At 35.5% G+C, this 25,964-nt stretch overlaps 2 protein-coding genes and 1 long non-coding RNA gene across 8 annotated transcripts; 1 reads left to right on the top strand and 2 right to left on the bottom strand.

Moving 5' to 3' along the window:
* Positions 1-1,443: 1,443 nt before the first annotated feature.
* Positions 1,444-6,572, bottom strand: LOC113735242 (uncharacterized). The gene is made up of 3 exons (XM_027262258.2): positions 5,536-6,572; positions 4,927-5,133; positions 1,444-1,879 (listed from the first exon to the last, which is right to left on the bottom strand). The coding sequence occupies exons 1-3, from the start codon at positions 6,190-6,192 to the stop codon at positions 1,736-1,738; spliced, it is 1,008 nt and encodes a 335-aa protein (XP_027118059.1). The 5' UTR covers positions 6,193-6,572; the 3' UTR covers positions 1,444-1,735.
* Positions 6,573-6,717: 145 nt separating this feature from the next.
* LOC113735238 (methionine aminopeptidase 2B) lies at positions 6,718-15,545 on the bottom strand. The gene is made up of 11 exons (XM_027262255.2): positions 15,182-15,545; positions 13,985-14,021; positions 13,783-13,890; positions 10,175-10,274; positions 9,870-10,015; positions 9,515-9,606; positions 9,289-9,383; positions 9,001-9,097; positions 7,829-7,972; positions 7,519-7,736; positions 6,718-7,092 (listed from the first exon to the last, which is right to left on the bottom strand). The coding sequence occupies exons 1-11, from the start codon at positions 15,312-15,314 to the stop codon at positions 6,982-6,984; spliced, it is 1,281 nt and encodes a 426-aa protein (XP_027118056.1). The 5' UTR covers positions 15,315-15,545; the 3' UTR covers positions 6,718-6,981.
* A 3,986-nt stretch (positions 15,546-19,531) lies between these two features.
* On the top strand, positions 19,532-22,713 carry LOC140038338 (uncharacterized). 6 transcript variants are annotated; one of them, XR_011842164.1, is made up of 7 exons: positions 19,532-19,925; positions 20,499-20,564; positions 20,649-20,755; positions 21,268-21,354; positions 21,476-21,556; positions 21,664-21,839; positions 22,614-22,713. It is a non-coding gene; the product is annotated as an uncharacterized lncRNA (long non-coding RNA). The 6 variants fall into 6 exon arrangements; XR_011842165.1 differs by lacking the exon at positions 22,614-22,713 and adding an exon at positions 22,096-22,433; XR_011842166.1 differs by lacking the exon at positions 22,614-22,713 and having other exon boundaries at positions 21,268-21,341; positions 21,476-21,565; positions 21,664-22,433.
* The last annotated feature ends 3,251 nt before the right edge of the window (positions 22,714-25,964 follow it).

The raw sequence follows: 25,964 nt of genomic DNA, 5'->3' as shown, positions 1-25,964 counted from the left end.
TAAAGAGCTGGTTTTTTATTCAACAACGAGTTAATTTTTATTATATCTAATAACTAAATTTTTGTTTAAGAAAAATGGGTACTCTGTTCTTATAATGAATGAAAGCTTTGAAAAGTGGGGCTCTTTTATTCAACAACGGATTTATTTTATGTTATCCGACAAATAAATTAGTATTTAAGGAAAATGGGTACTCCGTAAGTATAATGGACGAAAGCCATAAAGAGCTGGTCTTTTATTCAACAATGGGTTTAAATTTATTTTATCCGATAAATAAATTTCTAAACTGCCCGCTCCTGTTATAGGTAACACTTCTTGTTGTGATCAAAAAATAGATTTTGATTAGAATTTTGCTACTTGTATGAGCACTTTTGCAGAAACCTCAGTCACAACCCAACAACATTCACTGGTTTCTCTTGCAACTTCAGTAGGCAATTATATAGAGCTCCAAAGCAACACTACTGTTTCTTATTACCGTCACAAAGAACTACTTTGAGAGCCGTTGGCATGAACTAGAAGACAATTTCTTGCAATACAGCCTTACCTTTTTCCATCAGTTTCACATACACCCCCTGCAATTTCAAAGGAACTAGATTCCATTGAAATTTTCAACATAAACATCCTCACTAATGACAATCTTGAGGGCAGAGGTGGAATTTGATTATTTTCTCTCTCCTGAAACACATTTTATATTCATTGTCCACCTCAATTGGGTTGGACCTGAAACTATCTACTTAGTTTTAGGGGAGGTATAAGGGATTTTCGGAACTTCAGGGGAGGTCCTTGAGACTGTCAGAAACCTCAGGGGAGGTTTCTGAAATTATCCCTATTTTTTATTTTTTTGGTTAGAAAACCCTTTCTTATTTGGTTTCTTTTATTTTTTGCGTCTAATGTTTTCCATTTGTTTTCGCTAAAAGTAAAAAGAAATCCTTTTTTTTTTTTTTATCAAAACGGCAACGAAAAGTTATGTTAATTTTGATCAGTGCTAATTTTTTGCCCTTTGTCCCCTTATTTTTTTTCCGAAACTCCAGAACTTGGGGTCTTTTAATCTTTACTTTTACTACCACGCCTCCTACTTATCCCATTTCCCCTCTTTATGATTCAAGTTTTAATCAAATTCCATAGCTGTTTCTACAATAATTATAAAGAGACGTTTCCTTTATTACAAATTTTGATGTCATCAAATTGGGTGTCGAAAGCTGAAAATTTTTGCTTAGCGAAGCAAAAACTATACCATGTTATAAAGTGAATAAATGCAACCAATCTTAAGGGTTAATCACATTTAATCGCATCAAAGTATATCTCGTTTCTCACTTTACTCAGTAACTTTTTTTTGTCTCATTTTATCTCCCATTGAACAAAATCAACTCTAATCTTAATGGTGCCATTTAAGTCACAACGCTCCTAAATTTTTACAGCCAGCAGAACCTAATAAAAATCAATCCGAAGGTCAAGTCTGCAAGCCAGATTACATTCTCAGCTATTTGCCAAAGTGTCAACAAAAGATAGATAAAAGACAAAAGAATGACCATACATTAGTGATGTAAACTATGACAGGTCAAACATAGACAAGGCCCATTATCATTTATCTTTTCTTCCTGCAATATCTCACTAAAAACCAGCGGACATACTGCACAGAAATTTAGGTCCAAAGACAGCAGTAGATAGTGGGGCACACTAGAAGTGCAAGTTATGAGACCAAAGAATCCTGTGACCTTGACGAGCTTCCAACTGCCTGTTATGATATTCTAGCATTCTTTAGAGATCTGCAGACCACAACACCATCAGTTGTTCGCATGGTGTGCATACCAAGTGCAGCAATACACGAGTCATCCGTCCCCAGATGAGGCTGAACCTGTTCCCAGATCTTTTTCTTCTGAATCTGCAAATTATTGGAAAGAAGCATAACAAGCCGAGCAGAATAGAAAATTAAAAATGCATAAATTCAGTGTCTTTCTACTTTGCACTGAAGACAACAAAGAGAGAGCTCGCAGATATGCATTGACACCAAATTCTTGCACAATGACCTTTGGAACCTTTAATTCAGTCATAGAACTAATTCAGTATTAAAAGTCAGAGAGCTTTACCGACTCCAACCTGCAATGCGACCCGACAGCCTCAGTACCAAATCAACAATCACTTTTCTGTCATTCCATTAACAAGCCCACAAGCTGAGAAAAACAGCTCTTCCTCCAATCATCCTCTTTGGATCATTAGTTGCATCAATGGTTTAGTCAAGTCAAACAAAAGCACGTTAAGCTAAAACTATGTCACACTCCATTCACTCACAGATGTTTGACTGACATGGGTGCATTCAAGATACCTTAATCAAGAATTCAAGTAAAACTTTTAAATTAACCGAAGAGAAAAACATTTGGAAAAAGGTATCCCCCTAAATTAACCGAAGAGAAAGGACTTGACAGTGAAACATTAAAAAGTGCCAAATGTAAATGTTTTTAGGAGTTCAGTGGAAAAATTGGAACTAAAAATAGTCCAGTAGCCAAAATTACACCAAAGGAATAGTTTAATGGCCATTTGGGTTGCCCTTTTTCTGCTTTAATTCCCTGAACCACAATATTTGTTATGAAAACATAACTATTGACCTTCAAATCCTCAATACTTCTAGTAATACCCTAGCTAGTTACAAGTAAAATGCATTCTAGAACTGCCAAAACATTTACTGAGCGAGTCTACTAGCTGCTCATCTTTTAACATATAATCTGCAGATGTAGTGAGAATCTATCTTAATGTGCTTTGTCTATGTATAAAGTCCACCAAATATCCTTAGAAAGAGGCTAGCCTTCTGATCACAGGTTGGTGGGTGTGCGTCAAGGGTATTCACTTTCCCCAGTCCACTGCAAGGTGGCGGCAGCCAGGGTAATTAGATGCAAATATGAAGAGCTGCAAGATTATTGCATGATACACCCACTGGCATATTACTTACAAAACCAGGTTCCTTCAACAGATATTTCAGCAATAGCAAATCACTTGTAGTTTGCACCATAGCCCTATATTGGCATTTAGCACCGTACCTTACTCTTCCAAGAAACAAGATTCCACCAACAGGTACACAAATAACAGTTGTCCACCCACAGTTGTCCAGATAATTAGATACAATACGTAGAGTTGCTTGCCTTCTGCAGATCCATTGGATTATTATTTTCAAGACCAAGTTCCTTCAACAGCTGTTTCAGCTATAGCAACTTGCACATAGTTTGCACCATAGCCCTATAATCGGATTCAACACCAGACTTTGAAACCACAGATTGTTTCTTGCACTTCCATGAAACAGGATTCCACTAACAACAAAATATTTTAAGATGACTGTTCTGATAGAGTTAGCCATGACCCAAGGCACCTTTAAGACATTTTAAGTTTCAGTATGTCTAATCACTGTACCTTGGTGAATTCAGAAACTGGTTCACCAATCTTACAACAAAAGCAATATCTGGTCTGTTTACTGTTAGGATAGCTTAAAGGTTTTGTCTATCTAGTAAAAGTAAATACAATATGCCTTTAGTTGCTTATGGTAACAAACTTGCAAAACATTCTCATCCAAACATCTCAGTTGTGCCATGATATTTTATTTAATCCTTAATAAGTAAGCAAAAACCACAGTAAACATTGCAATATGTGATGCGTACCAACTAAAAATTCTCATATTAAAGGCCAACGACTAAACAGCCAGTTGATCAGATTGGGTTGACAACTTGACTGGGCAAGGAAGTGACCTAACATTTCAGCAGCTGAATCTGGTGACATGGCAGTGATGTATGTTTCTTTGAGAAGAAATATGTGTTATCTCTCAATATTTGACTTGATGTTGATTTGACCTTATCATTTTACGAAGCCATAAACATAATCAGTTTATGGACGAATAAAATTAGTAACCCATTGAACGAAAAGTTCTGCTTCTTGCCAGGCCGCATTTAATAAATCATTTACTAAAAGGTATTTGGGTATCACCCATATGTTTATACAAACTTGACTTTGTTTTCATCGATAAAATCTAACTGTTTTACCTACAGAAAAGAATAACAGAACTAAATTATTCAGTATCGCTAATAACTGTTTCAGCACACTCACTTTCTTACCAAGGGCAGTTTTACATTGAGATTCTACTAGCATCCATGCATTAGTAAGACATCTATGACATTGTTCTTCACAATGAAATCAAAAATACAAAAGGTGCATTGAAGAGGTTTATTAAGGAAAGCTAATTATTCTTTGCCCAGTGTCCTCTTCAGTAATTCATCATCTCAATGCAAAGCTGAATTATAATCATTTGAGCATTTTTACGATCCTGTATTAGTATAACTTATCACCTTTGCATTTGAAGCCCTATCCATCAAACCAACATAAGTAGTACTTTAATAAACACCAGAGTTCTCTTCATTGAGGATATGACCAAGCAAAAATTCCACAAGTAACGCAAAATTATTGTTCTTGCCCAAATTTCATTTGTCAATGAACTTGCAAGCTATAACCTACCAACAAAGTAGTTTATAAACAGGATCCTGGAGAACTCCCATAAGAAAATGGAAAAGATCAGGAAGAATTTTGTTACTAAACATCTAACCAAAAGCCGACCATGTGAATTCTGAATACCATGCATTAAAGAGCTGAGACATTTATAACGTAACCGTAAAGTATTTTAGAGCAGAGCATACATTCAATTGTCCAACAAAGTGATGTACTACCCTCATATAATTTTTTTGCTTACTTAAGTTCATACTTATAGGCTTTGATACACGAGGCATGTCGCCACTAAATTATCTTTTGCCTAGAGAGGTCTATAACGGGAAAGCTAAGGGTTTAATACCCGCTTTTCTGTGCACGTCTAGATGTTGTCTCTGACATGAAAAATTCCATACCATACCAAATAAAAGTTTGGAACTTGTTTTACGCAATGAGAGTTTGAGAATTTGCCTGATTGGGCGATGCGGCATCTGGAAGATTCTCCTTTTCATCCACAGAACCAAACCATATCCTTTGACCAGGAACTGAGCCTTCAGGAGGCACTAGTAGCTCCACGTTCTCATGTGATGCATCAGAAGCTGCCATCAGCATTCCGGATGATTTGACACCACGCATATTCCTTGGCTTCAAATTAGCAAGGACAACCACATTGATGCCCTGCATGTTGATCTCATGGGGTTAGATATTTTCACCTGAAGGTTTGCTCAAAGAAGAGACAGAAGACCAGCTCTTCTCAATTGAAAATGCCGTCCGATGAGCTTTTGGGAAAGTAAAAAGCTTGGTATGTTCAAGCATGCGCGACGCTATGCTGAACACAGTCTTCCTTATGATGATAGCAATAAAAGAGTGGGGATGGAAGGCTCTATGGGGACATGGCTAGCTTAGAAGCAGACATTTTTGTCAATAACTAGTAGTCGTGGCCTAGCACTAGTAGTATTAAGCACGAGGGTTGTCCAAATTTGTCACTAATAGCTTAACAAGCAGCAGCAGCAGCAGTAGGGGTAATTTTGATGCATGACTTAGTAGCAGTAGAAATAGTAGAACAGTATAATATGGTACCTGAAGATGGTGGAGGGGCAGATATTTGACGAGGCCACTACAAATGATTCTGGGTTCAGGCTCCCCAACATCGACCTCTTCGACGTAGAGGGAATCAGCTTCCTGGTGCCTCCAGGCCTTGAGGATTTTGCCCACTCGAATGTCCAATGTGTTGGCGGCTTCTTTGATCTTGGTCATCTCATCATCGTCATCATCCTCCACCTTGACGGAGGAGGAGGAGGAGGAGGGGGCAGTGCAGAAACAGCGTTTCCACCCCGGCAACAACGTTGGAATGGGAGTAACAGGAGTAAATTTTGTGATGAGCGGGGAAGGCAGCAGAAATGGCGGTGTTAGTTTTTTAGGAGTAGCCCAGGAGGAGGAGGAGGAGGAGTAATTAGGATTAGTAGGAGGTGAAGTGGAGAATGGTGGGGTTAGTATAATCGTCTTCTTCTTATCTCTGGGCCTGAGGAGGAGGAGAGGCTGCAGAGGCCGCGGCGTTGAAGATGAAGTAGCAGAAGCAGTGGCAGAGGGAAGTAGAGCTCGTAGCAGTACAGGGCGACGACCACCATATCCATAATTACTGCTGCTACTAGAACAGCAGCAGTAGCCGCCGGAGGAGGAGGAGGAGGAGGAGGAGCAGCCTCCCCTCAACAAGCTCATGCTGCCCCCCAGCCCCATCCAATCCAATCCAATCCAATTAACTCGACGCCTATGATTCGGATCAACCTAAAACTAACCAATACCGTGCGAGTAGGCTTTGAATGTCAAGAAGCAGCCCAACCTCCACCCGTTTACAATAATAACAATGCAATATTATTCGTTTGGGCCTAGTTTTGACATAAACAAACAAAATGCAAGACCCAAAAGTTTTTATCTTGGGGTGTTTTGGGAGTTTCAAAATGAAGAAATGTGATGATTTTTTGGGGCATAAATATTGAATTTGTTCATGGTTCATTATTTATGGCAGTTTACAAACACATTCAAGTTTTTTTCTTTTTTTTTTTTAACTGAATTAATATTTCTTCCTCTGTCCTTTTTTTTCTTGTGAAATTTCTCGCCCATGTTCCCATCCGAGCTTCCAGGATTTGAAAATAATCCTTGCATCCTTCCAACCATATAGTTATAGCCTCCTGATCACCGGAGGACCACATGATCTATGCTTCTCTGTATTCTGTATCAAAAATTTAGCCCAGTTCTTCAATCTCAAGAAAATGCACCTTTCATAATAAGCTTCACATTCTGTCTCTCACCAACAGATAATCAATCAGTTGCACAAGTTTTCCTAACAAGAACCATTCTCCAAACAAAACAGTGGGAAAGGAAAAAGGTAGCCGCATGTAGCTGTTAGTCGAATAAGGAGACTTAAAGATACACAACAAATAGGGACTAGCCTCCGCACAGCGCCCGGCAGAACGTAAACCCTAATTATTGATTAAGCTCAGATCATCATCACACTTTGTCGTGCCATTAATAGTCATCGCCTCTTGATATCACCTCTTTGCAAGTAGGACGGAGTAATATGGTATGTTCAAACTGAGATACATAGCTGCCTTTGATGTCACATAGAGGAGGGTAAGGCTGAAAAGCATACAACAAGCTTCTGTTAATATATATAGCTAGAATCTAAAATCAAGAGAGGAGAGAAATTTATCAAACCAAGTTATATACCCCATTATGAACTTGGCTAGTTCACAGGTAATTCCCAGTATTCCATTCTATGACATTAGGTAATATGTCTGCCGACACATATCTTCAGATCTTTCTAGATTTTGATATTTTGCATCTTCCAGTCATCTTAACATACTCAGCAAGATATAGGAAGATCCTCTCACCATTTGGACATGATGTATAATGGCATCTATCTAAACACCCCAGAAGGTTCCACATCCACAAAATCACATGCTCCCCCCACATCTTAAAATCTTTCTTTTATTAATGTCAAAATTGAAACCTCCATTTCTTCAAAGTTCATTACCTCACTGACAATAAATTAACGTGAAATACCTGAACAATCCCAGAATCACATAGATTCTTTAGTGCCATCAAATATTTTGTCTCCCCAAGGCGATCTAAATAACGTCTACAGAAGGCCAATGTAGAGAAGTTCTTATTAATTGTTGCCAGAAGCTGTTTTGCTCTCGGTAATCGCAATGGTATATGGCCAACATCAAAATTCTTCATGTAATGGCTGCACTCTAGATCTTCTCTGACATACCCCTTTCCTGTACAAAACAAATAACAGGAAAATGAATCTGCATATAGATTTAAGTTCCATCAAGCACAGTACTCAGCCAAAAAATGTAGAAACCATCACCTGTTGATCCAAAGGTCTCAATTGCATAAAACTCGCCCTCTTCCATTTTTGTTTGTTCTCCTCCTTTCACAATTGGAACAGATTTTCCAGCATGGATTTGATAACTTCCAATACTGTGCCCATTCAAATTTCGGATACTCTTAACTGACAGAGAGCAACCCCAAACACATTAAATGTCATTCATTATATGAAATTTTATCATAAGATGAATACAGACTACAAGTACAACAAAATACAAAAATGAAAGAACAACAAAAAAAAATTTCTTTCATGGTGGTTGTGGCACAACACAAAGTACAGCTTAAGAACAGAATCCAGCAACCAGTCATGACTTGAAACTTAAAAATCATAATGCTTTTTTGACTAGTTATGAAAGTCCTTGTTTCCGTGAATTTTAACTTTGCAAACTTCCCTGAGATAGAGATAAAGAAAATTATCTTTCACTGTTTGTATACAGTGCTCTAAACCAAGAAAATGGCATGATAACTATCAGCCTGAACATCCAAAGGAATCCCTGAAGTCTGCTCAAATCAAGAAAGGACACAAGATGATACATATTAGCCTCCTGTTTAGGTTAAACGCTGAGGATGACCAGAAGACAAAATATATTGCAAGCAATAATATTCAATCTATGCCTGTAAAGCCATTAAAAAGCATTAAATCAAGCCCAGTTTTATTGGCCAGATTTCTTTTTGGACTCTGCCAAAATTTGGCCCCTATCAGTACTCAAAAGCCATTTACTGCAATAATTTTTCTTATCCCCCCAAAAATTTACCCTTCTTGAAAATGCTTAACCAAGCAAAAGGCCTTTCTATTACCAATGAATTCAATGAAGGGTGTAATTTTGGAGTGTTTTGCCAATCGTCATTCATTGTACAATAAATGCACTCATCTTAAACAACGTTCAGCCAATAAAAATGTAACCTAGAGAGTGAAAGGAAAGATATTAGGTAGTGTTTCTATACCAAAAGTACTATCCCAACAAGTAAAATCAAATGGTTCTCAGTGTAATAATTATTAAGATTGTAAAACATTTAAAGAAGAATTGGACTCCAAATAGTAAAAGTATCACCAAAAAAATAAAAAAAGGTTTCACATTATCAGCCATTATTCTAACCTCAAAGCATCTGACAGATGTAAAGTAAAGCTACATTCATTTCAATTTCAATTACCTTGGTATACTTTGCCGTTAATTTCAACCTCATATGATTCCATGACCTCCTGGATTGCAGCACCAACATCACAAAGGCGGACATCAATTCCAGCTTCCTGAAAATGAAACAAAGTATACAATACGGTGAAGATATGAGTTGGTTTTAACAGAATGCATTGTGAAAATCATTTGTTATATAACTTGGACGACAAGTTTACATCTCATTAAATTTCACTTATTTACCAGCAGGTTTCAAATTTTCACTTTAAAGAACTTCTTTCCAGTTATCCAACACAAATACACCCACCTTGATTCCCGTATTTGTGGCTTCACGTGAGGCTTCAAGGAGAGGGTTGAACATAGGATTAAATGCCACAGTAAATGCACAGTCTACTATATGTCCTGCAAGTACAAACATGCCAGAATTAAACACCAACAGTGGAATGATGCTAAGCAAACAAAAACAAGTAAAACCAATGAGGCAGTACGAAGCATGCCCACAGACCACCAGACGTAAGATTTGAAAATAGTACCATCAATATGAGTTCCAAAATCCAGTTTCATGACATCATCATACTGAAGCACAGTTTTATCTCCAGAATTTGGGGTCCAGTGGGCTGCAACCCTGTAAGAAGAAACAGGTTAGAAGCAGAAAGAACTTAACCAGAGAGGAAAAAGAACTCAGTTTGAAAAAGAGAAAAGAAGAAATAAATGAATTAGCTGACTAGAAGCTGTAAAAGTAAACACAGTAAAAAAATGACATGGTGAATGTTTATAAAGTGTTTTCAGTTTCTTAACACGGTAAAAAACTGACATAGTGAATGTTTATAAAGTGTTTTCAATTTCTTAAGTTACATAATATTGCACGAACAACACATTCATACTCACCAATTTAATGAGCATCCTGTGGGAAATGCAATGCCAGCTTGGAGACCATTCTCTGATATCAATTTACGTACAGTATTCTCCAAGGTCTCACACAGATCAATCATTAACATTCCAGGCTTCAAAATCTGCCTGATATATCTCCGAACCTGAACACAGTTACAAGGTTGCCGTAATGGAAGAAAAGAGCCAGCCAAATATATTTTTCTCAGCAACCAAATAGGGAAATATTCATTTCTTCGGGTTGCTCTCAAATGCGAACAGACATGTCCAAGCACACAGATAAATATCAAAGTTTTAGTACCTACCTGACGATGAACTTCCGCTGCCTGGCGAACGGAATTGTATATTGGTTTTTCCAGGCGCTCCAACTCCCTCTTTTCCTCAGAAGTTGTCCTCCACAAGTTACTGAATTGAATCATCAACAACAGAAATTTATTTTAAGAACTCTCAATGATATTAAATTAAAAAAAAAAAAAAGAGCCCAATAATAAGAGAAAACGGGATTGCATACTGAAATCAGTTGAATTTAAACCATTCGAGAGAGAAAGGAAAAAGATCCGGTACATTTGAAAACGTATGACAGCTACTTTCCTCTAATTGGGAATATAAAAGTGCACTAGTGTTGTCTAATTTTAATTCGCATGCAGCTAACTAATTGCAATCATGCACCTATTCCAAAACCATGCTTTAAACTGTAACAGATAAACCACGCGTTTTGATCCAAATCAGTGGGCACTTGTAAAAACAGAACTACTTCATGCAAGAGATGCAAATGGTTCATTCACGGGGGTTCAAAAACAGCTAGCCATCCTCATTCTGTGTCTCTTTTTTCCAAGAATAACCTCAACTGACCCCATCAAAGCAAAAACTTCAGCATGCTTTGATCCTTCAGAGATATCAAAAGAACAGATGTTACTCCTCTTTTGATGCTAAGAAACACAAGGTTTAAAAGAAAATAGCCCCACCCATAAAACAGAAAGCAAAGACTACATCATTTTCATAACAGAAAACAAGTTCTTGGAGCTATTCATACACATACTGACATCATCCCCTCTAAAACAGATGTCCAGCCTCTTTGCTTATTGAAAGAAAAAAGAGTAACCAATATATCAAGTCCAATAAAAAGAATCCCTAGATCGGATTGGGAACATGCAAAAATTGACTTTAGCCACATCACAATGATTAGTAGAAAGTACAAAGCACACTACAATAACAAGTGGCAGAAATATCTCTGTCATATAAGGAAGGTTAATTAGTGGTCCAATAATACGGCCCACAAATTGCCGTGGCCTCTGTCGCTGCTCTAAACCTCCAGTCCACAAGATGCCAAATCCCATGGCATTAAATTCCTCATGGAAGGCTTATGTATAAACATGCACTTCCCTAGACAGAAGAGAAGGCAAAAATGTATGAGATGTTAAAATGGAAGATGGAAATGGAGAAGTGCATATCCCATCAAGTTGCCACGGATGGTTTTGGGTAATCAGCAACCATAAGCATATGCAATCTCATAATTTAGTTGGTTACGCTAAATATTATTTGACATGCTGACGTGTCATCTTTGACATGTTAGATGTAACAATGTTGAATGTTGTATCATGTAGATATGTAATGGAGATGAACCTTCTAAAGTACTTATTTAAGATATTCCCACAAACTTATACAGTTAAAATACATCAAAATCCAATTCAATTTACATATTTACAGAGAGTAGATGGTACTCCATTCTTTCTTATCATGGTTTCAAAGCAAGACTGATATTAAAACACATCTTCTGAATATTACTCAATTTTCTTAATTCATCAGAAGGTATGGAGAGGATTACAGACAGAAAATATATCTTTCCATTATGGTAAACAGAGCTACCCAACCTATTACAGTGACCAATTATACACATCTTAGGATTTTGATGCCTGATGGTTTTCCCTGTTAGAGTTACTATTTTTTATCAAATACACACTTTATCATTTCTATGTTATTAGTGCATTTCCTTACAGGAATGGATTCTAATCTCGGATGACATCTCTTCAGGTCCATGTTCATTACTTTTTTAACTTTCATTCTAGAGGATTGTTATGGAATTCTTAAATGATGCAAGAGAACTTTCACGGCAGGCTTAAGTACAGTTTTATCGTTAAATATCAAAGCACTTATTCAGGATGCATTTATTTAGGTTTGATTTCACTAAAAGAGCATATACCTGCACCATTGCTATCCCCAAATCAAATTGTACACGTAAATATGTAGATCCTGAATGGACTGAAAACAGATTATGTATGCAATAAATTAGGTAAAAGAAAGTGCAATCAATTTTTGTATGCATGTTTGCCAATGATAAAATATGTGAGAGAAAATAGCAGAGTCTGAAAAAAAAAGAAGGCAGCAACTTTTTGTAACTCTCCTGCGACCTGAATTACGCATGTTAAGGAAAACGTAACTAACTTTACAATCAAACACTATCTCAGGTGCATCAACAGCATCTCCAGGAGAAGGCATATACAGTCAAGACACATGTAAGATGTCCAATAAGAAAACATTGGCGAAAAATCATCACAATAAAAGGGCAAAGATACCAAGAAACATCTACAAACCCAAGAGTGTCGTATTAGATTCACCTATCCCTGCCCACTTTTTAAAAATAAAAATAAATAAAAAAAGGTACCCCTGAAAGGAAAAATAATCCAGCATTACTACAGCTTAATTAAAGAAGCTTAGATCCCCTAATTTTCAGATACATATAAATTCTTAAGTGTCAAGATATCCCACTTCTTTTTGTTGCTCTTAGAAAGAGCACTGGGATGCTAAAATCTTCCAAGTAGAAAAATGCTTAGGACATCAGGCAGAATATGCCAATGAAAATATAGTAACTCCTCAACACATTGCAGCCATGAGCAAGCACGCATCTTCCCCCAGCACCCCACTGAAGAAAATTATTTAAATTAGAAAAATATAAGCCCAAAGACTAATAAAACTCAAGATTAAGGGTCCATTTGATAAATCTAAAGTCTGAAATGTCAATTTTGAATTCTGAAAATTAAGTGCTGAATGTATTAAGTTGCTGAATTGTTTAAGTTATATTTGTTTGATAACTAACTGGATTATGATACTGAATTGAAATATCGCACAAATATTGTATTTCTATTTTTTAAAACATTAACTTTATTTGTGCATTTGGAGAAAAAGAAAAGTGTGCATGTGTGTGAGAGAGAAAATAATGAAATAATTTAGAAGTGGTATTTAAGTGTGCATATTTGTTGTAAGAGTGTCTGTGTGCATGCATGTGTGTCTTTGTGTATGTCCAGCATAAAGAAAACAAACGTGCACTATGTGCAAGAACACTATAAAAGGTATAGTATGCGTAGTCAATTCAGAAGATTCAGTCAAAATTTTTGTCACTTAAAATTTTGTACACAAATTATGCAGTGCTTAATACATTAAGTGGTAAGGAATTTCTATGATCAAACATGCTAAATTCAAAAAATTCTGAATAAATTAATTTTCTGCATTAAGTAGAGTTATCAAACAGGCCCTAAAAGTGGGTTTACTATTCGAGCTTTCTCCTCAGACAATCATAGCTCACATAGTTTCGCCAACACATCCTAATAAAAAGCTTTCCAATCTGCAGACTACAGCAACTTTGTAGTAAAGAATTAGTATATCCATGCACATTCACTCTTACAGAAACTTTCTCTTGTATGGAAACTAAATGCTGTCAGAAGCATTTATCAATTAAAAGAGACAATCCTTTTGCTCTCCATCTCACTACTATGGACTTTTAATTACAACCAATAATCAAATTCAGAAAATATCCTGACCCTTTCCATTGCGAATTTTTCAGACAATCTGTTCTGATTGCAATAATGCTTAATATAGGTCATCAAACACAATAAAGCATACAGTAATGGGTACATACTCGTCTTTGTACTGTTGAACTTCACCCTCTGGAAATTCCCCAGAAGGGAAGAGTTCAATAACTGGGATGGATGGAGGATCTGTTTGCACCCGCAATTCTTTTTTCTTCCTGAAAATGCAAAACATGAAAAAGGAGAAGTGAAAACCTAAATCCTTCCATAAGGAGAAAAAAGACAATGAAAGGAGAGAAAGTGCTCACTCACTTGCTTTTACTTTTTTTCTTCTTCTTTTTTGCAGCTTCTGTGAATTTCAAAAGGCCCAAGTGTAAGAGCAAATACTACTATTAAATTATTTATCAAAAAGAATGAATAAAGTAATCAGTAATTATATATCACTTTGCTATCCAAATTTCAAAAAACGTATCAAATGTCAATTAAATCCAGATTTTTTTTTATAGATTGGTTACTGGATTAAATGAAACATATGTTTTGAGGGGGAATAGATACTGATGCTTAATCAGTTGCCTGAAAACTTAATTCATATTTCAGCATGTGTTGAGAGAGTGTACAAATATACAAATATGATGCTACAACTAAAATGACGTTTGAGGAGAGCTAGACTTTTGCAGCTTATAGTTTGCAAAGAAGAATGGGCGAACATAAATATCCATATTATCTAAACTCTTTTCCAAGTTACAGAGAATTTGTAAGCTGAATGAATAAATTTGTGCATGACCAACCTCTCTTCATATGCATTTCAATGTTCAATGAGCTATAATAAGCAAACAAGAAACTCAGCTGCTCAGGAGTAAAGAAAATGAATCTATTAACAGGCTGGAAAGGACAGCTTATCATGGGAATGAGACACATTCGTGAGCAATAAAAAGGAGAAAATAGCAGAACAGGTAGAAATCATTTGGTATATCTGATAATCATCAACAGCACTGGAATAGACCAAAGCTAGATACCAAGCTGAAAATGGGAAAATAAACCAGTCTATTCCCTCAAAAAACAAACTGGGGATAGGACTTCTTTTCAGGTGTTCACTGGACTTGTGATTTTGACTTATTAGACCGCAAAAGCTTTGACTGTAAGAAGCTACCCTAACAAGTACTGAATCGAAAAAAAATTTTGCTTTATAAATTCTTTTTACCGTAATCAACGACTACTGTTTCACAAATCATATCTTTCAAGCAACTGAACAAACCTTAGAACCAAAAAGATGAACAAGGGAATCCCACCATTATACATGAAGCAAAAAGTCGTTCTCTGATTAACAGATGCAATTTAATTAGAGAACAAAGTTCAGAAAGTTTTTTCTACTAATTGCGCACACATTAGTAATCTATTACAATCAGAGTATCTAAAGATCGATTAACGAGAGTCATGGCACCAAATTAAAAGGGATTATTGGAAAGGTAAAATAACTATGATTAATCTAAGCAGCGATGCAATAAAAACCTTGCGGGCCATCTAAAGTGAGCTCAGCAACTTTGTCCTCAACTTTGTCCTCAGTTTCATCTGCTGCTGCAGTTTCTGATGGTCCCTCTTCTTCTGGAACGGCTGCAGCCCCCAATTCGTCGTCTTTTGCCATTTTCACTAGGCCTGCTGCAACTGCACCAAAGCGGGTGCCTGCACCAATTCTCTTAACCAAAAACGATTGAAAATTGGAGAAACCCCAAATTCTCCGTGGACTCCGATCAAAATTAGTCTTCTCTCTTTGATACGGGTGACTAGTAAGGATCTGTTTGGGTTCAAGGAAAGGAGCCTTAGGTAAGGAAAATGACTCCACCCAACCCCACAGGAATCCGTTTTGTTGGAAAATGTACAAAATTTTAGTCCCTTATAGTCTTGCACAATTCACAAAGGGATAATTTCAGAAACCTCCTTGAGGTTTTTGATAATTTTATGAAGCTCCCCTTAATATTATAAAATTACACATACCTCCCCTATTGTTGCAAAAGTACTCTACTACCCCTATATAGGATACTTGAGTTGTGTTTGATAAAATTGAAATTTGAATTCATTAAATTATAAATTGTTAAGTGCTAAATCTGTTACATTTGTGTGTATATCACATTAAGTAATAAGTAAATAACTTATCACTTAATTTTGGAAATAAGTTTTGCTCAAAAATTTCATGCTACTTAATTAATTTAGATGTTCTATTTTTCGTTATCAAATGCATCTGAACATATTAAGCTGAACTTACTAAGTTTAAGTGTTGAATTGAATTATTAAACAGGGTATTAGTAACTTTTTTTTGGGAAAAATTTTAGAAATTCCAAGGAAGACCAAAATTGACTTATTCTATCTCTCTTCGTCTCTCATACTTCCTCCTTTCTACCTTGGTCTTTTCTTCCACTTTGCTCTTTGCCCAAATTCCTGCCACCTTCCTTTTTGCCTAATATTCGTCATCCAATCTATGACCAAATTCTGTTTATCGTCCATTGCTCGTATCTATCCCTTTCTTTCCCTTTTTATTTTTTCTCCATCCCCTCTCCTTTTTGCAAACATGATTAGACTCATTCTTTTTTCTTTTAATTCTAAGTATAATGGGTTTGATTTTTTTGCATCTATTTGTTTTATCCAATTTTGGTTGATTATAGGTGATAAAACTTGGTGATGTCAAAAGTCAAAGTCAAGGATTTGAGATATGAATGGGCTTTAGAAATGAGTGGTTGAAAAAAATAATAAAGAAAATTGCAAAGAGAGTAAGAGAAAAGAGGTGCAATTGGTTGTTGACGAAGTGTTAGTTTAGGGTAAAATTTGAGGTGGAGTTTTACCTAGTTTAGCATCAAGTGACAAGTTTAATTGACTTGTCTAAGAAATGTAGGGATTAGGGCTGCTGGACATAAATCAGGTTGCGTTATTTTGGCTGCTAGAGTTATTGGAGTTTATTTTGATTTAGATTGGGGTGTTTGGTTGGTTTTTGTGGTAGTGTTACTTGGAAGAAGGCAATCCTCATAGTTGGATTTTTTTTTCAAACTTTTATTTTTTGGCAGAAAGAGTTTTTTGGCTTTGGTGTTGGAAGAAAGGCAATAAGCAAAGCTCTTTTTATCTTTATGGCAGAAAAGGTAGTTTAGGATATTTGAAGGAATTGGTAGCCTATTGGGCATATTTTGAAGCACTAGGGAACATTAAAATGTGATAGTCTGAGATTAAACTGTCAACTGAGGAAGAGACTAGCAGTACAACCACTGGACCAATGGCTCAGTGGGCACCAGGGAGGGACTTAAGTCCCTCCTTGGGTTGTTGGTGAGGGTTCAAACCTCACCAGCAGCGAAAAAAATCTAAAGGTTGTGCCATAGCACTCCCTTGGTCTAGTTGGGTCTGTATACCCACTAGTCCCTATCACAGCCTCCTTAGGCTTCCCCTACCCCTAGATTAGGATAGAGTAGGTTATACAAATGTATCTTTGCTGACAAAAAAAAAAGGAAGAGACTAGCAGTACACTTGGTGGACTGCCTAACGCGCCATTGAGGATGACATGCTCTAGCTGGAACCCAGAATTTGCTCTTTGAAGCCTGAGGCCTTTAATAGCATTTGTCCATGGAGAAGGACCCAATTGGATGATTTTTCTACCCAAGTAAATCATAATGGGCTAGTAAAGTTTGGCCCACCATCCAATCACATCATTGCCGATAAATCTCAATGACATGTCCATTGTTGGTATTGTGTATTCGCTTTTTAGCGACCTTTATTCTTATTTTTATTTTTATTTTTATCCTCTCACCCCTTCTCCGTATCTTTTCCACTCCAACTATCGAGTATAGGATTTGAATCTTAAACTTAACAACGGAGAATATTTTAAAAGTCCTCCCTTATCCACTGAATTAGCAACATATTATCAAACTTTATTAGGTTACATTAAACCTTAATAGATAACTAATCGGTTATATAATCAAAATAACTATGGATTCGCTATTTATGGATATTGAATGTACCCTTATGTCAATTTGTATTGGGTAAGGTACCCACCGGGTTCATTTGGCATAGGAGCAAATTATTCGGTTATTCACTAAACTTTTCGAATAGTAGTGTTTAGTTCAGCTAAGAACCAATTTTGATAATACAATCTACATGTTGCCATGTTTCTATAAAGGTCTTCATTATCAATGATGCTCTTAATAAGTTCAATAATTAAACCTTACTTTCAAGTGTTATACACATTTATGAGCAATGCTTAGGGGGTAGAAATGTCACAATTGAATTGCTTAGTTGCACGAGTAACCCTTGTTTAATAGAAATCATTATTCCATTCATAACAACTGCACTAATGCACTAATGGTAGAAAATACAACATCAGACATGTTACAAAAATAACAAATCTGAAGGACTATAATGTAGCATATATTTTTCTTCATTTTTCTCAAAGTTTAGTATCTACCCGTTTAAAGTAATTACATGCATGATAATTCTGGACAAAAAAAATATTGATCTTTAATTTATTTTATTCATAATTTTAAAAAATAATTCATTGTGTCATGTACAACTGAGAATTTGTATAAAAATAAATAGTAGACTTCTAGCTAACATACTAGAATACTACGCTAATTCTATCCTATCATACAATTAATTCTATCTTTATCATATAGGAATACAAAAACTGATTCTATCCTAATTGTCTATTAGTTATAAGGGATAATAAAATAATATGAGAGATGATAAAGAATATAAGAGTGATATATGTTAACAAGATAGCTTATCCTCTTATTCACAAATTTGGCAAGAAGGCAATCAATGAGTGCATGGCCGGTGTTGTCATAACAAAGTACAACAACTTCATGGATCTAAAGAGCTCCCAAATGCTGATAAACTACACGCTGCCTGCAAATCAGGTTGGGAACCTTGGTGGTAGCAGCAATGATAGACAAGTAGCAATGGTGAAAATCGTAAAAATTATTGGGAGTTATACCGGCACGTTGAAATGGCTACCGAAGATATATTTAATTCTTTAAAGTTATAACTAAATCAAAATAACATTTTCGTGTATATGGTGGAGAGCAACAAGTGTTGTGGTTTTTCCATTCATGTACCCAAATTTTTTTTTATCTTTCCAATATCCAACCAATTCTAGATTTGGTCATACAATATCACAGAGTTGAAAATCATTTGAATGCATTTCAAACCGTTTAAAACATTGAAAATTGTTAAGGTATGTAGCTAAAGTAGTCATTGTCAATAAAGTTAACACAGAGAAGAAATATTAGAACAAATACCGATATATTTGTATATAGGGATGATGAACAAGTGAAGACAGGTCGGCTAAAGTTGCTTGGCCACAACCCATAGATTGTGAAATTGCTTGACAATGGATTTCTCCTACAATTTGATCTTGGTTTTGTGCAATAGCCAGGTGGCCATTGGCTAGCCATCCTGAAGAAGTCAAAAGATGAGTTAGTGATAGTGGTAGTAAAGATAAACAACAAGAACAATAACATGATGATGCGTGCCATTGTTTGTCAATGCCTTTTGTGGTATGGGCTTTGTGGTGGAATGTGAGTGCCATTATGAAGTATTTATAGTCAGTTTTCTTAGGAAAAAAAATGAAAGGAACGAGTAAGCAATGAAAAGAGTACCCTAGCTAAAGAATAGAAGAGATAAGTAATGAAAAGAGCAGCCTAGTTAAAGAATACAAGAGTTAGCTAAAGCATAGAAGAGCATGAAAGTGCTAAAGGCAAGATTTGTAGTTGAAAAATATATGTGTAGGGAATAGCATAGACAACAAGATTGGAAGAATATTAGAGGCTATTTTTGACCTGAGGGAGCTATTTGTGCAATGGACTTTTTCAACATATATAGAATAAGAGCGAGTGGGTGGTTTTGGTCTGAGGCTCTTTTTCGTCGGCCTCTCATTTTGTTTCGTCGGCCCTCGTGGTACTCACGTGACCATTTCTTCTCTCTCCTCCTTTGTCCATTGTCTTTCTTTCAACCCTAAACATCAGCCGTTTTCTATCTTCTCCCCACTCTTCATTTCTTCCTCCTTTTTCCCCACTCTCCCTGCCATGCGTGCCTCTCCTAAGTCCTTCTGATTGTTGTTTGAAGATCGATTAGGGTTTGAGGGAATTGACCAAAACTTTCCGCCGCTCTTTCCTCTTCTACTCCAAAACTTTTCTTCCTTCTTTTATAACTATTTCTCCTCTCTGTCAATTGGCGAGTCCAAGATTTCCATTGATCCAAAGCAATCGCCATGATTCTTCTGGTGAGTTACATTATATCCACATTCATGGTTGTATTTTTTTGCTTTTCAGGGGATTTTTCTTTCCTTTTCTCTTCCTGTTTCTCTATATCGGAAGATGTCTTTTTTTTGTGATGTTTTGCTTTGGTGTTTATCTTGAAATTCTAGGGCTTGAAGAGCTGGTGATTTAGCGGTTTCTTCCCTCTTGGCTGGTTGTATTTTTTTACTTTTTTAGGGGATTTTTTTTTTTGAAAAATTGGTGGTGTTTCAAAACAATGTTGCTGACTTCTATTGACCCTGATGGCGAATATATATGTCAAAAGTACATACAGCCAAGAAATTAATAAATGAAAGAGCAAATACAGATGTACAGAAGATTGAATACTTGGTTTTGACTTTTTATATTGTTAAAATCATTACCACTTAGTAGAAACAAGCTTATGTTGTACGAAGTAACTGTTCTGGACTATAAAATGTAAAATGTTAACTCAATGTTCAGGAGGAAGGTGATAATTTTTATCACCATAGAAAGCCGATGCTTGGATTTGGTATTTTGTGTTGTGTGTTGTTTCATCTTACAAAAGATGTCTATCGCAGGTTTTGAACCGTTATATTGATGAAGGTGTTGCAGAGCTTGCTCCCGGAGTCTTGTTTATTGATGAGGTTCATCTATATATACACATTATTATGAATGAGCTTGGATGTTATTTTGGTATGTTCTAATTATTTGAAGCATCTTATTTGCAGGTTGATATGTTGGATATGGAATGCTTTTCATACTTGAACTGTGCTCTAGAAAGTTTTCTATCACCAATAGTGATTTTTGCCGCAAATAGGGGAATATGTAATGTCAGGTATAAAGCAACGTGGTGCAGTTCTTTGAATTACATCTTGATTCTCATCCTTTCATTTCTTTAATTATTTGGTTGCTATAATCTTAGTGGAACATCAAGAGCGTAGATTTGAACCACTTAATTTTGCATAGGTGCTCTTAACATTTTATTCTCAATCTTAGTTCATCCTCTGTGATTCATTTAAAATTATTCTAGATGCTCTTTGAATGTGTAAGGTCACATATTGGTGTTACCTTCCACATGTATATGTTGAAGTTAATTTGTAATTAGTCACTGATTGATGAATATGCTTAAGGCAGCTTTCTTTGTATTCTCAAGTTCATCAAGAGGTGACATACGCATAGGCATCCCTTTGCCTAATAATGTTGTAGTAGTCTTCCTACTGTCTTTCGCCACTAGAAGAGTGTATTTTTCACCAATAGTTGCTTGCATCTTAATCTTAATAGTCTGATTGCAGAAAATGGCTAGAAATCCTACTTTTAGCTAAACTGAATTTTTTTTTTGGTGTGTAGACGATAGATGTGACAAGTCCTCATGGCACACCCATCAACTTACTTGACAGATTAGTGATTATATGAACTGAAACGTATGGATGCGCGGTTTGTCCTTTCTTCTTATTCTTTTCTGGATTATCTGACTTATGTTTGAGGTACTGTGAAGTGGATTTAGGCCAGATGTTGAGAGTTATGGTCCCTTTTGTGATTTATTCTTCAATGGCAGATATGGTTATTCTTCAATGGCAGATATCATAATGATTGCTGTTGGTGTTCATCTAAATGATTTTGGGTTTACAATCATAAGGTCAATAGAGTGAGATTTCTTCCCAGCATCCTTCAAAGACTTGGTGGATTGACATTTAGAATTCTAGAATATGTGTCTGATAGAAGCTGCTTTACATGTTTTTGAAGGAATCGATATTGCTGCAGTTACTCCGAAGATGAAAATCACACTTGCTAGACGAGGATACCATCCCAGAAAACAATCTCAAAATTATTCCTTGATGCCCATGTCATTAGATGCTGTTTGCTCCTGGAAGCAATATTTCTAAAAGCGAAATCTCTTGAGGCTCTCGGGAGATATAAAGGTAGTTTTCAACTACTTGGTGAAACTTCAATCTGTTTTCTATAAGTCCATATCATACATTTCTGTTGGCTTTTTGAATTTTGAATGCCTTTACCTACTTTTGCTGCACTCTGATCATTCTTCTTAGATGTTCTTTCGATAGTGATGTCATGTTAAGACTACAGTACATTTTTGATTGCTCATAATTATTAGATTTTACGGTCACTCTCTTAAAATGCTTGTAAGATTTTTCTTGACATTTATTGCCCCTTTGCCAGATTACTTGGAAAATAGAGATTGCCCCCTTATTTTGTTATTCTTCCAGTACTGTCCCATGTATTACTATAATTTTCCGCTTCATGCAATTGAAAAGTTGAACTTGGAGGGCTACCACAATCAAAACACCTTGACTCAGGAGTTGGATTCCAAAAGACTTTCTATAATTTCATGATAGAAATGGTGGTGTATTTCATTGTACTGGAATTTGTGGGCAATAAATTTACCGTTACTGAAATTTTTAAATTTGCAATGCAATTGATAGCTATTTAATTCGGTCTACCGACTCGTGTAAGCGAGATCATTTCTATTGAATAACACTTAATGCCTAGCTTTTGTACTTCCCTTTGTGTTTTGGGGGTTTGTATTCTAACACTGACATGCATGAATGTAAAGCTCTTGCTTTTTGCAAATTTTCCAAGTTTTCCTCTGTATCGGTGACAAAGAGGAGGAGGATTTGCAAGGTCAACGCAGCAAATTTTTATTGCCTGGCTAATACACAATTCCTGTAATCTTGCAGAAGATGTTCAATCATGCTCAGTTATTCTGGACATAGTTGAATCTTCATTAGCAGCAGAGAATCAGTAGTCAAACTAGATTTGGTACTGTTAATAGGGAAATGAGGACAATGCGGTGTTAACTTGAGAACAACTGATGCTTCTTTTGCCGAGTCTCTTTATGGGTTGAGAAGAAGAGCGGTTAATATTAAAGTAAAAAATGTAGAGAATGCCTCGCTTGATAGTTTTTGATTTCGCTATCCAGTTCACTAGCCAGTTACATTATCAGAATCATTGCCAAATTCATGTGATGAAATAGATTTAAAGTTTTTGCATTTCCTTCAAGTTAATAGCACTTTGGATTATCAACCGTGTTGTTTTTTCCTTTGTCAACTGTCATGCATTTTCATATTGATATACAAAAAAAAAATTGCATAACATGCTGGATAAAAGAAGAATGCACCGAAATTCATTCACTCCCTTAATCCTCATATTTGGCAGGGCATATTGTCTTTAGTTACCTACGCGCATCGCGCGTTTTATACCTCCTAGTCCTGTATAAATAGGATTGGAAATATGTGTAGTCATAGGCTATCAAAATTTGCGATAGAACTAGTTACTCGTGGAAACATGAGACTCATGAGCAAACATGATTAATTTGGTGGCCATGCAAAAATATTTCATGTGAACTGCTGAATAGCACCAGGAAGAGAACCAAACTTTGGGAATACAAATGATATTTTATGAGAAACAATTTATGAGACTTGCTCATCTAACAACAATCACAATACAGCTAATATATAGTCAAAGTTTATCAATTTATTCACAGATGCAAAATATGACATGGAACCAAAGCAGGACTTCTATGTGAAAACGTAGAGATAGCTGCCGAAGTTTCTGTAGCACCCCTGACATACAAGAAAAATAATAATAATCACATCATTTTCCAAAAAATCAAATTACGTAACTAGTGGATGAACTATAGTTTGGTTTGATTTCACTTTTAGCTGCACAATCACAGTGAATATTTTCGATTAAAGAAACTAGTGGAGTTTGGTTCGATTTCACCTTTAGCTGCATAACCACAGTGGAGGTAGAAAATTCTTGTTTACTCTTTCAATCAAACGAAGCCTATGATTTCTTGTGAAAAGGAAAGGCACTGATTTTGGAGCATCATCGTATTTGATTTGGTTTAGATTACAACTGGACACTGTTAATGTTGGAGCATTGCTGTTAGTTAAGCAGTCAAAATTTAATTCTCAGAATATGTCGAGTACTTTCCACATCTTATTTATGAATAAGACCCGATATTTCTTCTAAATTTTTTTCTTTTTCTTATTTTTGAGGGACCAATCAACAACACTAATCATCAACTAGAAGATTAACACGAAGGGAATTGTGATTTTGAGAATATGGAGGAAACTGAAAGCAGTTACCCATGGAAACATGAGACTAAGCAAGTATGATTTATTTGGTGGCAATGCGAAAAATGTTTTATATATGTCAATTGTTGAATATCACCACGAAGAGAACCAAGTTTTGGGAATTAAATAACTCTTGATTTAGTTACCAAAAACAAATTAATTAATATATGATGTAGAATGTAAATTAACCTTTTCAAAAAATTTTATGACTATACAAATGTGTTAAAAATCAATTTTCATCAATACATTATATTGATACCTTGAAAACCATTATAAGCACAATATAGTTTATAGGGCAAAAATTGTTTAGCACGTAAATTTGGGAGGTTTGTATGGAAGTTAGCTAATCTCCTAATTTAAGACCACAATAAAACATATGATTTCATGATTTAGTAATTTAGTTTTTTTTTTCAAATTTTTATTTTTAAGTGTAGATCTCACTTGCGCTTTTTTACCCCTTACCACCCAACTCATCCCTCCCCCTAGTGATTTAGATTTTCTTCAGTAATACCCCTATTATAACATATAAGATAATTCTATGACTCCTAATTTGAGTGGTTTTTTAAATTTATAGAGAGTATTCGTGTAACATTAATGTTAAAGTCTTATTTTTTTTTCTAGGAAGGAAATTGTATTTTTTTTAAAAAAAATTTCTATGAAATAGAATAGAATGTTGTGAATAACATTCTTTTTCTTCTGAGGAAATTACAAGAAATTAACATACAACCAATCATAGATACAAATTACATAGATAAATCTTCTATTGCTTCGTTCATCACGAAGGCATTAAGAAAATTTCCAAACTAACTTCTTGGAGGTTATACAGCTATATATGTTACAAGTTCTTGCTTGGAGTTTAAAAGATACCACAATATGAAAAGTACAACTCCCACAAACTTCTAATTAATTATCACAGGAGATCAAATAATCAAGAAACGGAATCTGCTAGAAAATGACTGCAACCTAGAAAAAGAAGGCAATTAGATGGTTGGCGGTAGACTTCCGCATCATCTTCTTCCACACGGAATACTCAGTGCCACTTCTATATTTATGGCAAGTGTTCTATTTATTTAATTTGTCATATATTGTTTATTTAAATTTCTTCTACCATCACGTGATTAGTGGGATTGACACTGGATTTGACATCGAGTAGTGGCACAGAAGATCCCAACTGATTTTCTTCAACTCTTGCATAGTATTACAAGCCTTATTCTTAACCTCAGAAGGGGGATCTAGTAGAGTGTGGACTGACATCATAAAAGACCACAGATTTTTTTTCATGATATTTATTTTCACACATACAAATGCAGCAGCATATATAGGCAATATTGATACTCCGGATATAAACACGTGATAGGTTAGTAACACAAGTTATACTAATTTGTGACATGCTCTTCTACAAAAAGATTAAGAATTAAAAAAGTTGATTGAAAATATTTATTTACAGAAAATACCAAGTATAAAAAGACATGGAAGGGGGAAAAAGCCACTAGTAGTAAATGGAAATGTCAAAAAACATTAAGATGAAAAGCAGACGTTTTGGATAACATTACCAAAATGCCTTTTCATGCAATGACAATTGCAGTAGGACAATAGACTTGTAACCAGCTGAATTCATATGGGGTAGGTAATTTAATAGGTATTGCACATATAAGAATAAAACTAATTGAGTTGCTAATAGTAAAAGTAACAAATAATAAGATCATACTAAAAATAATGATTAATCGAATATGAATAGTAAAATATAACGATAAACAAACATTAGATGTTGTTTTGTTTACTTAATTTCTTTTTTGCATCGACGAATCATGAGTTCTAATCTGCTTATATCTATTCAAATAATTGAGTTAGTAGATTACGCATGGATTTTCGTGTGACAAGCTTATGGAATTTTTTAATGCCAGATTAGTTTTTGTCAATTACTGATAGGAAAATTGAAGAAATAAACAA

The sequence above is a fragment of the Coffea arabica genome, chromosome 3e, assembly GCF_036785885.1.
Source record: "Coffea arabica cultivar ET-39 chromosome 3e, Coffea Arabica ET-39 HiFi, whole genome shotgun sequence".
Taxonomy (NCBI): Eukaryota; Viridiplantae; Streptophyta; class Magnoliopsida; order Gentianales; family Rubiaceae; genus Coffea; species Coffea arabica.
This window is presented reverse-complemented; position numbering and strand designations above follow the sequence as displayed.